Source organism: Tamandua tetradactyla, chromosome 6, assembly GCF_023851605.1.
Source record: "Tamandua tetradactyla isolate mTamTet1 chromosome 6, mTamTet1.pri, whole genome shotgun sequence".
Taxonomy (NCBI): domain Eukaryota; kingdom Metazoa; phylum Chordata; class Mammalia; order Pilosa; family Myrmecophagidae; genus Tamandua; species Tamandua tetradactyla.
Window position 1 is genome coordinate 37936709 of NC_135332.1, and position 17657 is coordinate 37954365.

Genomic DNA, 17657 nt, shown 5'->3' on the forward strand with positions numbered 1-17657 from the left:
CAGTCCAAGAGCTCATCATTCACATTAATCTCATTCTTTCTGGAATAATACATTTCATTACAAATCAATAAACCCACATTCTCAAATACATCAATGATTAAAACTGGACAGCATCTTCATTGGCCCAGTAACTTCTGGATATGATGAACTCGATTGGACTAAACCCTGGAAGACCACCCTTTGGTCAAGGAAAACTTTGTTACAAAAAATTCTAATCTCTAATTCAAAACTGCTAAATAAGACAATGATTTGCAATACTCAACAAAACATGATAACTCAGCCTGGAAGTTTCAGTTCAATATGATTTTATTTAAAAATCTGCAAAGCCGAAGAAGGGATCTGATCTTTTGTTAAAAGAAAGCAATTTTCACAGTATATATTTAGCAATTTTAGCTCTGTGTCAAATAACAACAGAAAAGAAAAGTCTCTGTTCAAGATCCTCACTCCAGCATACTCGTCCAGGTGCTTGGGATCTTGTGGCAAGATGACACATTCCCTGGGTTGAAGTTGACAGAAAACCACTCACCCAAGTGAAATGCCAGTTCTTCCCCAGGCACACACATGAGGTCTTATGTCCATGTTCTACAAAAGGCCCTGAGAATCCTTATTTTAAAGTTGAGAAAAATGTGAAAGGATTCCTTTTTACTCAAATTGCCTGTAACAAACCCAACTATCATTGGTTAACTCTTGACAACTGCAAATATAAAATACTTACAATTTACAAGATGTTCCACATTTAATGGAACTTAAATGTTAAAAAAATTATGTCATTTAACATGCGTTAATGTTTTAAAACGTTACTTAATAAAGCTTATTAAGACAAGATATACAGCACTGTCTTGTACTTGGTATTATAAACTCCTACTGACGGTTGCTACTTGATGGTCAAAAAAAATAAAAGACAAGAAACCATACATACTGGTATGTAACAAAGCCTGCAGAGAATGTCATGTTTTAAATGTTGTAACTGAAACTGAAAGAAAAAAAATTCTAAAAAACCAATACCTATGTTATTTTAAATGATGAGGTAGATCTTTATCCTACGCAGTAAAGTGAAGATAACAAAAGGGCATACAACTTTCAAATCTTCGTTTTTAAAAAAGTTCAGATATAATCACTTTCACAAACAGACATTTATAAACTATGAGGTGGAAATCTCATACTCAGGCAAGTTATGTATTTGCTGTGTTATTATTCGGAGAATCAATAATCAATCTTGGGTCAATCAATTCTCTCCAAAGTACAGTGATCTGAGGAAAAAGGCAAAACACTCAAATTTAGAGACTTCATTTTGAGAACAATAAAGGTTTAAGTAAGTTAAAATCTTTAGTCAAGTAAATTTCCATTTATGCAGAATGTTTGAATAACTGGAATTCTTAGATTCCCAGTAAATTGAGTAAAGTTAGGGTATAAGAATGCATTTACCTAGACTGCAGCTAAATTTTATATAACATCTCATCTATTTTTTAAATTTAGAACAGGGGATGGGGGTAGGAGGTAGCTGGTTGCAAGATGATCAGTAGGATTTGCCCCAACAAGCTCCAAGTAGACAGGTGGCCTGCATACCTCTTGGGAGACAGATGTGGCCCAGATAGGTTATCACTAAACTGTTGATACCCTTTTATGCAGTCTGTAGTTCTTATATCCTATGCTGCCTAAAAACAGGAGGCATTTCCTCCTATATTCCAGAGCAGCTAGAAGGAAAAATCTGAGAGGATGGTATGGAAGCCCGTGACAAACTCTGGGATCTGTCCTGTAACTACTTGTTGAAGAGTGCTCTGAAAATTATTGCTCTTTTCTTTCTTTGCTTTGTATATATACTATATTATAAAGTTAAAAAGTTAAAAAACAAAAACAAAACCAAAACAGGAGGCATTTCACACTTTAGCCAGAGAAAGAAAACTATACCACCTGACTGCATGCATGAATAAGGGCCAGTTAGTATCAAAAAAGGTAATTACAACCTTTGTATTCTATTTCAGGTCTCATTTATTAGGTTATAGAGAAGAAAGCCTCCAAGGTCCAATTTTCCAATAGTTCCCAGGAATGCATTTCAACCAAAAAGGAACCAGGTATATATATTGCAATATATATATCGCAGATAAAGAAGTATAAAAGACTGGGTCAAATCTACTGATCCTACCAGATTTGGAATAAATCCCTAAGACAATCATCTATCCGAAAGACAAAGCAAAACATACATTCTAATTAGGATTACCACAGTTTATATTTTAGATAAAATGTGAATTTGAAGTACTGAAATTTACAGAATAATGCCTATCACATTTCAAATATAAATACCTTAGGAGAAAGCATTTTCTTAAATAAAAATTCCATTTACTTTAATGCTAGCAGAGCCTGACAAGTCAGCCATCATCAGCAACCCTGACAATCTGGGATGCCTAAACTGCCTAAACCACATATTTTCAATGATGGTAATTTAAGGATTTAAACAAAGTTAAAGGACAGAATTGTCACTTTAGGTTATTCTTCAAAATTATTAAGTCAGAATAGTGGTAACATTTGAGGGGTGGAGATGACTGCAAGGGGAAATGAGTGAGGCTTCTGGGGAGCTGCTGAGTGTTCTACCTCTTGTCTTGGGTGCTGGTTATATAAGTATATTCATTTGTAAAAATTGTTCAACTGTACACTCATGATATGTGCAATTTTCTGAATGTATACTTCTATTAAAATTTATGAAAATACGCTACTTTTTTGTATTAGAGCCTATAAAAATTCTGTAACTATTTTAAGCAATTCTGTACTCTTTTTTTTTAACATGGGCAAGCACCAGGAATCAAACCCGGGTCTCCAGCATGGCAGGCGAGAACCCTGCCACTGAGCCACAGCTGCCCGCCCAATTCTGTACTCTTAAACAAATATCTGTTAATTTGGGTACCATGTCACATTAGCTTTTTGAGATCAAAGACAGTGCCTAAATTTGACACTGACACTGTTAGTGCCACTCCATAGGAGGCCACAGTGCCTCAGGCTCTAGATTCTTTATGGACCTAAATATAGGTCGTTTAGACCACATTACCTCCAGACTACTAGTAATCAGTCAAGAGAGATATATGACCAAGCAGTTCCAAAAAAAAAAATCCACCTACCTTTCTCTCCTGTGTGACAGCATACTCTACTACCTCAGTTCCATTTTCATTGTGATAAACCAAATCAAATTTCCCAGGTTCTTTCATGGCTGAAATCAGAAGGTTGGGAAGAGAGAGAATAAGGCATTTCCCAGTAATTAAAATGTTCCTCCACAGGAACTTATATTATTATAAAAACAAATATAAATTGTTAATTGATGTGAAGGATGGGTGTGTACAAGAAAGTATGGAGTGCTCAGTGCCAGGTGATCCACAGAAAACCCTGCCTGAGCAGAGGGGGCTTCATGGACATTTGTTAGAGGCAATCTTTTCTTCAAAGAAGTGGGCTTGATCAATTGTCACTAACTAGTACTCCCAGAAAATAGAATCACATGGTCTCAGCTGCTTTAATCCCAAAAGATAAATCATACGTTCCAACAAGGAAGGAAACATGAAATGTTCTGCAAAACTATCTTGCTCTGTCCTCAAACATTATGCTTTCTATTTGGTAATAAGGCAGTCCTCACTTTGCAAGACAGTACAGGACCATAAAAATGACCAAGTGAACTGAAATTGTGCAAAGCAATCCTAATAATTAGTGGACAAAAATTACTATTTATTTAAAACAGCATTTTTATTACTGTTCAATGGATCTTTAAAATTTTGTCAAAACATTAAAAACTCCTACTGTTAAAGGAAATGAAAAAAATAGTAAAACTAGTATTTACACAATACACTAATTTAAAACACTAAAAACATTAAGCATTAAGGTATTTTATTTCTTTGTAAGAAACTTATCAAGGTAGATTGAACAGTGTGTGCCTTCTCAAATACCTTACAATACAGAGGGAGCATCTTTTCTATGCCTTGGAGAATTGAAAATTTTCGTAGAAAGGACAATTTCACTACTCCTCTCTAGGCTTGGATCACCTTCTAACATTTTATCCTTGGCACTTTTAATGTTGTGAAATCTCTCTGAGAGTTTCTTTAATGAAAAGTTTTTTGCTGGTGTTGCTTCTTCTGGGACATCTTCATTCTTTTCATCACAATCACTTTTGTCATTTATGTCAGTAGTACATCCAAATAAACAGCAGTGTCAACATTCCCACAGTTAGCTATTTATTCTATAAAACCATTTACATTTGATTCAAATTTCATTTCCAGAATTATACTTCTTGTTTCTGTGCTGTGCTCTTTTGCTGACCAAATCCCTCTTTAAAATATCTACTTTTGTAAATGTCATAGGGATCATCACTGAGCAATAACAAGGCAACTTCACACTATGTTGTCTGTGTGTGAAATGAAGAACAGTGACCAATCATGGACAGACTTTGAAAGAAGGAATATGATTGTCATGACACACATCTGTTATTTATGTAGTGATTTTGGGCTGAAAAGCTAGCAATACTTTGTGTAATTATAGTTAACATAGCATGGTAACGGAAATTTGAATCAGATTGTTGGGAGAACAGTGTTATTTAACTAAACTTTGATAACTGAAATTCATGTACATCTGAACCACGTAAAGCAAGATTACCTGTATTTCTATTAGAGACAGATAAAGCCTATTTTTGGTGCCCCAAATAAGGAGAGTTCTAACTGGACGTTATCACCCTGAGAAGCAGGGCTTAGGGTGTATCCACAGAGCTTGACACTGGATGAACTTTTCTGTCCATGAACCATTTCTAAGAAAGGGGATTTCTAAAAATGAAACCTAACAGAAGAAAGCTGGAAAATCAGAGTAAATTATACCTATTCATTTAATTAATATCATAAAGGGATTTTGTTGAAAAACTCTTTGGGCTGATTACTGTCTACTGGGATTTTGAATCTTTTACTCACTACTATATGTAAAAATAAACAGAAAACAATTTTTTTAGGGTCTGCCAAAGAAAGAGAAATCTTTATGCTCTCTGGCTAAGGATCCCTAAAACAGATATAACTGTTTAAGTTAAGCCATATATAATAAAAGCCTTTTTATTCCAGGCTTTCAGAACTAATAATGGATGGGGTAATGAGGGATAAAGCACAGAACCATTTAAAATAATAATGTATGTGTGAGTGTATATACACACACTTTAGACATTTTATTTTCACTTACCAGACAAAAGTAGATTCATTTGCAAATCTTCTGAAATAGGGCTAAGTCTATGAGTCCACTGATTTAGAGTTCTCTTTCCTTTATAAAACATGCCCCTATTGTATTGTCTGCAATTTCCACAATTTCCAGTGTTGGTTTTTTAAAGTGATCCAAGAATGCAGAAACTTGCAAGGCAAACTGAGTGCAGAATCTTCCTATATTTTTACAGAATTTCTCCCTTTTACAACTGACCAGCTCACATATACTTCAACAGCAATTTTTTTAGTACTGCTCCTAAGTCAGGATTCATCTTGGGTTTCAAAGATAATTCTCTTTGCAATCAGCTTCCATCAGTTTATAAAATTTTTAATGAAATTACATAATTACAGTAATAAGAACAACTGGCCTATGTGCTCTGAAAACAAATCCAACAGGACTCGTGGCAGACATCGAACTCAACTAGTGGGAGTCATGGTGCACAGGTCTCTCTGCAGTGGCAGACAGAGTGGAGAGCATCAGCTCATCCTGAAGACCCATGAAGTGGAGGCCAATGAAGAGAGCTTCTCCTGAGTATGAAAGCTGTTTCAAAACCACTGCGGCTATAAAGAGTTTATATTTTCAAATTCTCTTCTAAAATACTCACCAGGTAAAGATGAAAGAATTTCTATATCTACTTGCTGGGTCTCTGGATTGTGGCTTAATATTTTTCCTTCCTTTCAAAAATAAAAGTCCAAGTCAAAAATCAACATGTTGAACACTGTGAATATACTGAATTTCACACTTTAAAATGTCGAATTTTTAATGAGAACTTTAGCTCAATTTTTGAAACTAAAAAACAAATCAACAGATAGGGTAAATAGAAAACATGGACTTAGTGGGCCATGGTGGCTCAGCAGGCAGACGTCTCACCTGCCAGGCTGGAGACCCGGGTTTGGTTCCCGGTGCCTGCCCAAGTGAAAAAAAAAAAAAAAACATATGGACTGATAAATACTCAACTGAAATATAGAAAATCCTCCCCAGAGGCAAAACTGATTGATTTACATCATAAATGGCAGACAGTGACCCGACAGACTCAAAGACAGAGTATACTGGGAACCCGAACAGAGGAAAGGAGGAGGAAAACCGTGCCAGGGTGAAGTATTCATTTGAAACTAACCATCACAGTCTCTACCAGGAGAGGCTGCACATACTGCAATGGAGCTTCTTTGGTTCATGATGCTGTCAGAACTCTTTAAAAAATGTGATCATGCTATACAGTAAAGATAGGATTTAACATATGAATATGAATGCTGAATCATTAAATTGTTCTCTCCTTTAGTCTTCTAGAGCTGTCAGAAGTAAAAACCCAAAATTGTGGAATTGTAACTCCTGCCAAACTGTGAAATACGTTCTATAACTAATTGTGGTGCTGCGCTTTGAAATTTATTGCTTTTTCGTATGTATGTTATTTTTTCACAAAAAAAAAAAAGAAGGGAAAAAAAGCCGATTGTGATGATAAAAAAATATTTAAGCCTTCTAGCCTTCTATATTCTGGAGCAGCTGGAAGGAAAAAAATCTGAGAGGATCGTATGGTAGCCCATGACAAACTCTGGGATCTGTTCTGTAACTACTTGTTGAAGAGTGCTTTGAAAACTATTGTTTTTTTTTTTATTTCTTTGCTTTGTATATATGTTATACTATACAATAAAATAGTTAAAAAAAAAAAGAAGTGTGATCACAACCCCCAAGCAGGAAGAGGAAGGCACTTTTTCATTAATAAGGTCCAACTGCCTTCTCCCAGGTCTCTGGCGTGGGAGCTGCTTCCTAATGCATCAGGAGGATGCCCTGCCCCGTGCCTGTGGGCTATGGTAAGACAGACGGCCTGTGTGGGCACGTGTTGAAGCCAACCCAGAACATCAATTTCTACTGCTTCTCCCCAGGATTTCTGAGCACAATCAACAATCTTTTAGACCAGACTCAATAGGGGTGAGGCGCCAGGTAGACTACATTCTTTGAGCACAGATGTGACTTTTAGAGACAAATTTAATAAGTAAAGCAGGTGATCAAGCTGGATAACAGCACTCGAGGCCAAAAAGTGGGATATATTTTCATTCTCAAAATTGTTCTGAAAGCAATTTCAAAAAAGTTCATAAAACATTGAGAACTAAAGTAAGCAAACAGCTTTCCAAGGTGATTACCATGATGAGCAACACCCATTTAATATGCACTTTAAAAAAATCAGTATCCTCTAGAATTACAACATGTAGAGGTGGTGGGATGTTATCCACTAAGTATTGATTTCCATTCCTTCAAGTATCACAACATTAAATTAGTATAGATAGGGTGACAAAACAAACTGGTTTACCCAAAACAGGTCCATTTACATTTTTCCTCCCAGAGTAATTAGTAGCACACACTTTTACTCTCAAGTGTCCTGGTTTAGGGTCACCTCCTTCCTTCATAGAAGATAGTAAATGGCAAAAAAGGTAAAAAATACAATACACTCATTACCTAGAACTAACCAACCAGATCCCTAAACTAACTGATTTATCCTACAGCCTGCTTTTGAGGGAAGGCTCTTACCAAGATTTTAAGTCTTCTATGGCATCAATCAATAAAATGCACTGGTACTTATCTATATTATAATATTAACATAGCCAATTATTTTTTTTTAAAGATACATGTGTCTTTTTTAACTTTCAAATAGTTGTTTTTTTTTTTTTTTTAACATAGGCAGGCACCAGGAATCAAACCCGGGTCTCTGGCATGGCAGGCGAGAACTCTGCCTACTGAGTCACGGTGGCCCCCAATTTTCATTTTTCAAAATGGACTTACATTCTGCATATTAACATCAAAATAAGTAAATAGGCATTTTATGAGATTTTCAACAAAATTCTGCATGGGCAAAAAAGGGAAGGGAAAATAATTTGAGATCCATTGACTGTACCAAGCTTTTACTAAACTGAGATAATGCTCACTGGCCAATCTGAACTCCCTTAGAGATATTAAGTGAGTAAATTTCAAGGATGGCCTTTGTGAATTACCTATGATGAACTGATACTTCAAAGGAAACCATATTAGACCATAATAACCAGTAGTAATTCACAACTACATAAAATAGATTCTTATGTTAAAAACTATTATATTTTCTCACTGACAGCAATTTATTGCCTTTCAGAGTTTAGGACTGTGGGAGAGAGAGTACTCAGGTAAGTTTGTATGTTTAAGCTGGTTAGAAAACAGTGACTAAGAAAACTGAGTTCATCATTTTCATTCTATAATTTTCCCATTTCCATTCTATACTTTTCTGCTACTAAAGAGCTTACATTTTCAACTTTGATATCATTACTCAAATAATCTATATTATCCATAAAAGCAGTATTAAATATTATTTATCTTTTTTAATACACTGACAGATGACTATACTGACAACTGATTGTTTTTAAATAATCAGCCTTACCTTGTACTCAGAGACATCAGGAGAGTAATCGGATGTTAGTTCTAAAAGCTAAAAAGCAGGAAAAAACCTCATAAATACACAAATCAAACTCACACATTCCCATAGCTCCTCTATCACACTCTCCAGTAAATGTGTAATGTTGGGGTGCCCACCTCCACCACTCTGGAGTCCCTAGTATGAACCTGTGGCAAAGCTGGAATTCCAGGAAGAAGAGGTTTTTTTTTAAGAGAAGTGGTAGGTTTAGAGAAAAACCATGCACAAAATAGAGTTACCATACACCACTCTATTATTAAACACCTTGCTTTGGCGTGGTACATTTGTTAACAATTCGTGAAAGAGCATTTTTATAATTGTAATATTAACCCTAGTCCATAGTCTACAATAGGGTTCATTGTTCGGGTTGCACAGTCCAGGAGGAAGAGTTTTTATAGATATATTTAACTTGATCTATTAAGTCAGTTTATCTGGAGGCTAAATTAACCTTTTTTGCTGCAGTTATTCTTTTTAAATGTACCTTAAATGCAATCTTTTCTCCAACTTGAGGAGCAGCTGCTAATAACGGTAACATACTGTAGTCCTTCTTGTGTATCTCTACTGGATTCTGAAAAAGAGTGTTTGTTCATTAGCCAATGACTTAGGGCTGGTGAGACACTCTGAACCCATGATACCAACTCCAGGCACACTATGTGGAGAAGGTGAGAGGTAAATTCACAGTACTACTTACCTGAATAATAGTAGATGAATTTGTTAGCAATTCATTTAATTGCTGCTGCTTTTGATAGTCACTGTTTCTGTTTAAAACACAAGGAATGGTTTGACCTCGTCCTCGTCCTCTACCCCGCATTCCCCGTCCCCTGGCTCCCTTCCAAGAAAGAAGGTCCTCTCCTCTACCCCATCCTCTTCCCAAACCGGTGGGGACAGACAAGTTGGGAGGAGGACCAGGAGCCTGTCTGCCACTATTTGAGTCAGAGTGTTTCCATTCGGTAGCACTCGGAGTCTGTGAGGACTGCCCTGGTCCTGGACAACCATTCCCGGCAGAGAGGCCTGTGGTCTTTAAGAAACCTGCAGCATATACCGCCGTGCTCTTGGATATCATGCACTGTTCATCTGACTCTGAACTGGAGTCTGAACTAGAAGATGATGTTTTCTTTGTCTTGCCCTTAGTGGGGGTATAGTTAAAGCCAGTTTTTGCAGACAGTTTGTTCACGGTTATGTTTTTCAGACAGGATCCTTCCTTTGATAGCTCAGATGATATTTTCTCAGAGGATTTATTGACCTCCAATGTGACATTGCTGTGCTCATCACTGGTTGATTCATTAGAAGACTCTGACTCTGAGCAGGAACTGGGGCTATCTTTTGCACAAATGCCTCCACCATCTTTCTTTTTACCTTTAACTAGGTTATTTCTTCCAGGAGAACCTTTTGAAGAACTACAGCTCTGAATGGTCCACTCTTTTGCTGTCTGTGCTTTAGGAGACTTGGGATTCTTTGTCTGTTTTTTATATTCACATTTCTCGTTTTTCTTTGGTGATTTTCTTTTGGTCTCCTCCTCTTCATCATCATCATTCATTACACCACATATTGTTTTATTTTTCTTCTTGTTTTTTTTTCTCACACTCTGATCTGTAGCAACTTTTGGTTCCAGATTCACGGTCTTCTCATTATTGCTTTCTTGCCTTTTCCATTGCTTCTTTGAATACTTGTAACCTAGTTCAGCTTCTTCCTCCTCAAACTTAAGCGTCCGCTTCTTAGCTTTTCGAGGTATTAAATGTGTACCATCACCATTAGTGACTACTGCAGAATTCTCGGCAACTGCTCTCTCTTCTAATTTAACTCTGTCAAAAGAAAAACAGAAAGCTAGAGTGAATTAACTCACAAGCATGTCACCAGAATGTAGTTATATATACTGAGATGACTTTGCGAATTATCACTATCATTCATCAATGAAAAAATGCCAACTCCCTGAAGAAAAAAGGCTCTTTTTGACAAAATGACTAATTTGACAACATTTATAATCTACTTTCAGATGACTGGTTTTATTTACTGAATATCTCCTGCATCCCAAGCATTTTCTCTCACCTAAACACCACCCTGAAGTAGGTGTCCTTCATTTTCTAGAACACAAAATTATAGTTCCGACAAATAATTTGCCCAAGAGCCACAGCTAATTAGTAGCAGAAATGGGATTAAAACCTTAATTTTTCTAACATCAAAGCTCATAATTTTTCCAGTACATTATATTGCCTGCTCCAAAAGGTGATAATGCTGAATATCCATTTTTGTTGTGGACTGTGGGCTGATTTTTCAAAAACCAGATTTTATTTTTATTTTGTTTAAATTTAGGACAACACTAAACAATTTATGTTCTCTGACGTAGTGACAGTGATCCATAAAATTCCATGATAATTCATTCAAAAATATTTCACTATAGGAAAGCAATTCTGTTCTTCCATGAACTGGCAATGGCTAATTCTAACATGTGCAGTCCAATAAACAAAGGTCAAGAGAATGTTCCTAACGTCGGGCACACAGTGGGTACTCAAAAAAGCCTACTGAGAGGATACATTATATTTAGGCTGTATTTATAACCAGCTATATATTTCACCAATTTTTTAGCAACCAGGAAAAGATATAATCATATTTTAAAATAAAGTATAATTGGTGAATGATAAAAACACATACTTTAAACTTTTTTAAACACAATAATCCTGCAGCTTTACTTTAATGTGGGGTCCAAAAAACAAACACCCTCAATTCTTTAGAATATACAAATATACAGACCCATATGGATCAAGACAAAGTAAGAGCTACTGATATCTAGAGAAGGCTATATAGAGAAAAAGTCCTGAAAGATCAGAGGTTCAAGCTGTAGGATACACATTATCCTCTGCTCCCAGCTCTGGACTTCAGCACCTAGAAACAAGGAAGCAATTTTTAAATTTGCAAAAGCTAGGTTGGCAACCTGTGAATCTAAGAACTACAGGGGAACTTCCAGAGCATTGCTGTTCTCTGACATTCCTGATCAATTTGTTTTTACTAGTAGCAATGCTATGATTAAAGTTTCAATTCTGGGACTACCGATTGAGACCCAGCTTTCCATCAATCTTTGTAAATGGTTATAAGACTTCCTGTTCAGTCACTGTGGTTTATGCCTTTCACAGGTACTTGCACACCATCCTGCTTTCTAAGTCAGCCCCTAGCATCATCTTACCCATTCTTATGACCATGGACTTGTGGATACTTGGCATGAAGGCATGATCTGTAATCATTGCAGCCTCACTACCAGCTCTTCCCAAAAAGAACAATAATTTCACATTGAAACATTAACATTGAGAGTCAGAAAGTCAGAATGTCATCCAGAGACAAGAAATGGTTTGCCTGGATCTGCTTGGTTACTGTTGCTTTCAAGGTACACTTTCCTTGGAAATGTTCTTCAATTCTCTACCTGGATCAGACAAGGTACCTAGTTATTCTTTTACAAACAGAAGTGAATGGATAAAACACATGGACAACTAACAATGAGAGATTTGATTACAATAAACTTTTAAAACAGACCCTCCACTTCTCATTCAAACTCTCTGCAGGGCAAATTTGGTAGCTTGATCACAACGCAACTATTTCCTTTAAATCTACAATTTCACATCTAGGATTTTATCATAGAATCATGCGCATGTTTGTACAAAGGTATTCACTGTGGTGATTTCATTTTATTTAGCAATATTTAAGTAGAAAAAAAGGAGGAAGAAAATTATAATGAACAGCTAGCTATGTAAACTATACCCAATTTAAGAAATAAAACCCTGTATTTTGTGTCCATTATATCCATTAATTCCTTTATGTCTTTATCACATAGGTATTATATCTGGACAGTATAAAGTACTATTTTGCATGTGCTATAATTTTATATAAATGATATACTTCATGTGCTCTCCTGCAAGTTGTTTTCACTCTATATTATGTGCTCTATCCACATTCACTGTAATGCTTCTCAATAAGTTGGTAAAGTTCATTCTCTGAACCTGGAGTGGCACCCACTCTCAGCTTGGCTCCTCCCCTAAGACCTTCCTGCTTCGTGGTACTAAAAGGTTAGTTAACACCTCGCCCAGTGTAGCCGCTTCAAGAATCTTGCTTCAGCATTTCTAGCCAGCTTCTGATCTGACTGGTTGATGCCAAAATCAATCAGCCCTGAAAATCCTGCTCCAGGGCTCCACCACAGGCTCCTCACTGGGACTCCTGAGAACCAAGCTGTGCTTCACAGGAAGTCATCATACCATCCAACTCCAGGGAACCCCAGGTGGGCATCTCTGAGGACTGCCCTGACTGTTCGCTGGCCCACAGGCTGGGGGTCTTCTCTGTTAGCCTGTCTCTAAGCGTTCCTGGAACAAACTGTGTCATGCCCCAGGCAAGGAGATGTCATACTAGCCAGTGATTTTGGCACCAAGGCATGCAAATGCTTGATGCCCATCTGTCCCACCTAATACCCCTGCCCTCTGAAGCCATGGTGATTCCTCAGTTCAAATCCTTCTTCTGCCACTTAAGTTTTTTTTAAAAATTGCCTCTGCTTTTCTCATCTGTAAAATAGGAATAATGATTACTATAGTATTCAAATGAGCTGTTATATACCTAGAAAAGTACCTGACTTAAGAACAAGTGCTTTCCAAACATTAGCTCTAATTTTTATCTATACAATTAATGTTAGTGCTCTGAGGGCAGGAATTGGTGGGTTTTTAATAAAATCGTCACATCAAATGGAGGTGAAATTTGACAAGGAGGGTAGAAGGGGGTCCTGAACTCTCTCTGGGTCCCACTTATTCCTTGCTACCTCTGCTCAGCTGCAGCAGAGCCTCCATTATCACCTTCAGAGAGGTCAAGTTACTTGACCAAGGACACACAGATAAGACTGTAGAGCAGAAATTCATACTCTAGACCCTGAGCTCTTAATCACTCTGCTCTCCTATCTCTCACATGATAATGAACAAAGGAAACTCACATATTGTTGGTATATGTACAGACCTATTTAGGCAGTACCTATCAAATTTTAAAATGTACCCTCTCTTTGGCCAGGGAGCAACAGTGAGTAATAGTGGAAAAGGAAGACAAAAAAATGTTCATTAATAAAAGGACTGGTTAAATAAATTATGACATGGTCACACAAAGGAGTACTCTGTGGCATTTAAAAGGAATGATGCACCACACAGACTTTATATACTGAAATTAAAGATACCCATGTTACCTAAAAAAAAGCAAGGTGCAGAGCAATATGTATGTTACAATGACATCTGTATTTAAAAAGGGTAAGTGTATATGTGCATATATATATTATATATTTGTATATATAATATGTATATACATTGGTCTCTGTTTATTGCCCATAGGCATTAGATCAACATGGGCCTTGACACAAGAGAGTAGATCTCAATATTTGATACCCTAGAAACCATTAGCATACTGCGAAATAATATTTAGTCTCAAGAAACCTACAGCTGCACACAGTTGGACGATTTTAATGGAAACTATCTTCTCTGACATGCAAGGAAACCAAATTATCCTCAGCCTGGAGGACAAAAGCCCCCATAGGCATTTCAATGGGTATCTAAAGTTATCCAAGGGGCCACTCCCTATAGCAACAAGAAATAAGAACACATCTCTATTATTTAATCAAGCATCAAATGCCACAGAGAGTCAAACGGAATGAAGGAGAGAATGCACTATGTTTCCTTACAGAGTGAGCTCCATTCTACCTGGTCAATCTTCAAACAAATAGGTGCAGCCAACCACACACACCACTATGAGAACACCTGTTCAGGGGGATCCAAGCAAATGGGAGCATTTCCTTCTTCCAGCAGAGTTGGATACCACTTTCAAGAGCTCAGTTAACAACCTGGGAGTGTAGCTGAAGTCAGATTCCAGGAGCCTAATAGAATGAGAATGGGCTGTGGAGACCGGCAGCGGCCTGCAAGTACAACAATGCCTATTTAACTTTGAAACTCAAAATTCTGCAACAAATCCAGTGTCTCAGGCTAAAAATGAAGGATTCCTATCATCCTGTACCATCTTTCCTGAAATAAACTTCTTTAAATACCCCCAGTACTTCCAACAGAATCCTTCTGCTAGTCACACTCATCTCTTTACCAAACCAGGCTAGCTCTTGCCTCCACAATTGTGCTTTCACCATAACACTTCCTCCTCATCCTTCAAGATACTGCTGAATTCCTTGACCATTTTCATTTCACCCTGATCTCTTCTTTCTGAACTAATTTTCAGCTTTATTGTTTGCATCACAAAAGATATATACAAAGGCATGAAACTGATCAGTTTGGTTTACTCCAACAGCATTAAGTACCCTGAGAACAGACTATGCTTTCTTCTGTAGCCCTGAAATAAGTGAGCTTGTGCAGGGGAAACCAGAAGAGAATGGTTGAGGGTGTGAAACAACAAAAACAAACAAAATTTTTCCAAATTCAGCTTTTTTTTTTTTTTACTAAGGGCTGCTCCACTCACCACTGAAGCCAGCAGCAGCATTATTTCTGGGCAATATGCAATCGTGCATCTGAAGCATTTAGGAAGGATTCTGCCTGCTATTTTGCTGTATTTATTATTTACGACAGCTTTCATGGTTTGTTTTTTGGGGTACATGGGCCAGGAATCAAACCCAGGTCTCCCACACATGGTTTGTTTTTCACATTTTTAACTTCATTATAAAGAGTATAAATCCCAGATGATTCATTAATTGAAACATAACTATAGTTAGCTAGTGGTAAGTTATTCATTCATCAGGCAGGGGACAGTTCACAAAGCAAACTTACTAGGAGGTGACAGAGTCCTTAAACTGTAGTATTTAAATAGTCCCTGAGTAGCAGAGAGAATGGAGATCTACTTCACATTTAATTAAAAAAAACTTCTTTTGAAATTTAGACTATTTTAAATTGTCATAAGAAACAGATGAAGATTATTAATAAATCATAGTGTTGCTGATTTAAAAGAGAGAGAGAAACAGAGACTCAAAGACATAGTAATTGTTTCTAATTAAATTATCCGATATTCTAAAGGAATCTTAGGATCCTGACATGCTCTGGGGAAAGAAACATTGAATAGCAAGCAAAAGGAAGCGGGCAGGTCCACAACTCTGGAATTAATTCAATGCAGCTTTAGCATTAAAAAAAAAAGAAAAGAAAAGAAATCTCAAATGAGTCTAAACTATGAGTCTAAACTGGAATGATCACATCTCATCCTTTTATTGAGACAAATCAACCACACATGGACAATCCATACTACAACTGCTCCTGTTATGCACCTCAGAAGCATTTTACAAAAAGTCCAAAAGCACATTTACAAGTATCTTATGTTCTCCCAATTCACAATCCAAGAGAACTTTCCAAGCACCTATTTGAGCGACGCCCCAAAACACCCAAGTGAGACACAGAACAAGCGGAGGCTTAGGGGATATTGCGGGTAGACTAAGGCTGGGCACCCTGCGCGTAACGAAGGAAACATGAGTTTGTCTGGGTCTCCAACACCTGACTCCAAGATCCGCTAAGGGGAAGGCCAGGTCTCAGGCACACTGGCACCATGTGATCGTAACCCACTGTTTACCTTACTAAAAGCTTATCCAATCAAGGCACGGGCCCTGCCCTTAAACTTCAAAGCGTGAAAGTTTGGTCCACAAACCACCGGTCTCAGAAGCACCCCGCGAGGGATGCTCCTTAATATGTAGATTCCTGGACACCCACACCTGGCTGCACCAACCTGAGTCTCAGGGGTCCACGAATCTGCATTTTTAGCAGTGGCGCTTCTAGAGTCCCCCAACCCCCACTCCCTCACGGTCTCCAGGTACCTGAACGCCCTCTTCCCCCAGGTCCACGCGTCCGCGGCCACCTCCCACACCCAAACCCCGCCGCGCACCTAAGGCAGTCGTTGTCCCGCACCAGGCGCGCGCTCTCGGTAGGGGGCAGGAGCCCCCCATCCAGGTAGAGACCTAGGAAGGCCCCAGAACTGAAGCCGAACCGTTGGCGTACGAGACTAATGAGATCGGTAACTACTCGGCATCTGTTTAAGTCGACCAGAAGCCAAAAGACCGTGCAATGCGGAGTAGCTGGCGGTGGGTAGTCAAATTGAAGCCGTAACCTAACCGTCTCGGAGGCTGCCATCTTGTTCGAAGCCCAACGGAAGCCGTGAGATACCAAAGCGGTAAGGAGAGGCGTGCTCAGGCAGCCCGCCCCCGGAGCCTTTTAACGAGTGCCACCTGTTGGCGACAAGCGGCTACTACACGTTTCGCGAAATGGAAGAACGCGAAAGAAGGTTGGTTCAATTCAATTCTGTTCACTGCAGGGCTAAGGCCGAATATAAATGAAATGCCTTTATTACTTTCCTACCGAGACTATGCAGACTCCATTTAGCCAAATATCTTTAGATAAACCCTTCTCTTAAACAGTGGTCGTCTAAGATACTCATATACCTAAAATAATTTTAAAGAACTAAATAGTACAATTAAAATAATATTCTCTCATCAATTGTAATAAAGGCACTACACTAATGCAAAATGTTAATAAGGGAGGCGGGTATCTGAGAACCGTGTGTTTCGTCATGATTTTTCCGTAAAAACCTACCACTTCCCATATAAAAAAGACCGAAAAAAAGATAAAAAAACAAACAAACAAAAAATCTATACCAGAACATTTACTTGACAAATAAAATTTTTCATCATAAAGAGTTCTAAAAGATGTAATTCGTAGCGTATTTTAAATATTGACATTTTACCTTCAGTCACTCTTTTAAATGTATCCAGTAGAATATAAATGCCTTAGTAATTCAATACCCAACAACATTCATATTTAAAAATATAAAAATAAACCTTTCTTATTTACCATTAGGTAAATAAATCAGAAATTTTACATCATACCTTTTACTCCTTGAACTTGAATGTCATTCCATTTCTCCCACAAAATATATAACACCTTTAATTTCAATGACAAATTTATGGGTAATATACTATTAACCCTATTTTGAAGATTAAAAAGAAAAGCAATGAGATTCAGAGAGGCCATGTAAC

The 17657-nt window shown here is 37.6% G+C and overlaps 1 protein-coding gene across 2 annotated transcripts; it reads right to left on the reverse strand.

Moving 5' to 3' along the window:
• Positions 1–288: 288 nt before the first annotated feature.
• On the reverse strand, positions 289–16801 carry COIL (coilin). 2 transcript variants are annotated; one of them, XM_077164867.1, is made up of 7 exons: positions 16511–16801; positions 9333–10443; positions 9123–9209; positions 8609–8656; positions 5813–5882; positions 3111–3199; positions 289–1250 (listed from the first exon to the last, which is right to left on the reverse strand). In XM_077164867.1, the coding sequence occupies exons 1-7, from the start codon at positions 16753–16755 to the stop codon at positions 1173–1175; spliced, it is 1728 nt and encodes a 575-aa protein (XP_077020982.1). In that variant the 5' UTR covers positions 16756–16801; the 3' UTR covers positions 289–1172. The 2 variants fall into 2 exon arrangements, with proteins under 2 accessions (XP_077020982.1, XP_077020983.1); XM_077164868.1 differs by lacking the exon at positions 16511–16801 and adding an exon at positions 16355–16398.
• Positions 16802–17657: the final 856 nt, after the last annotated feature.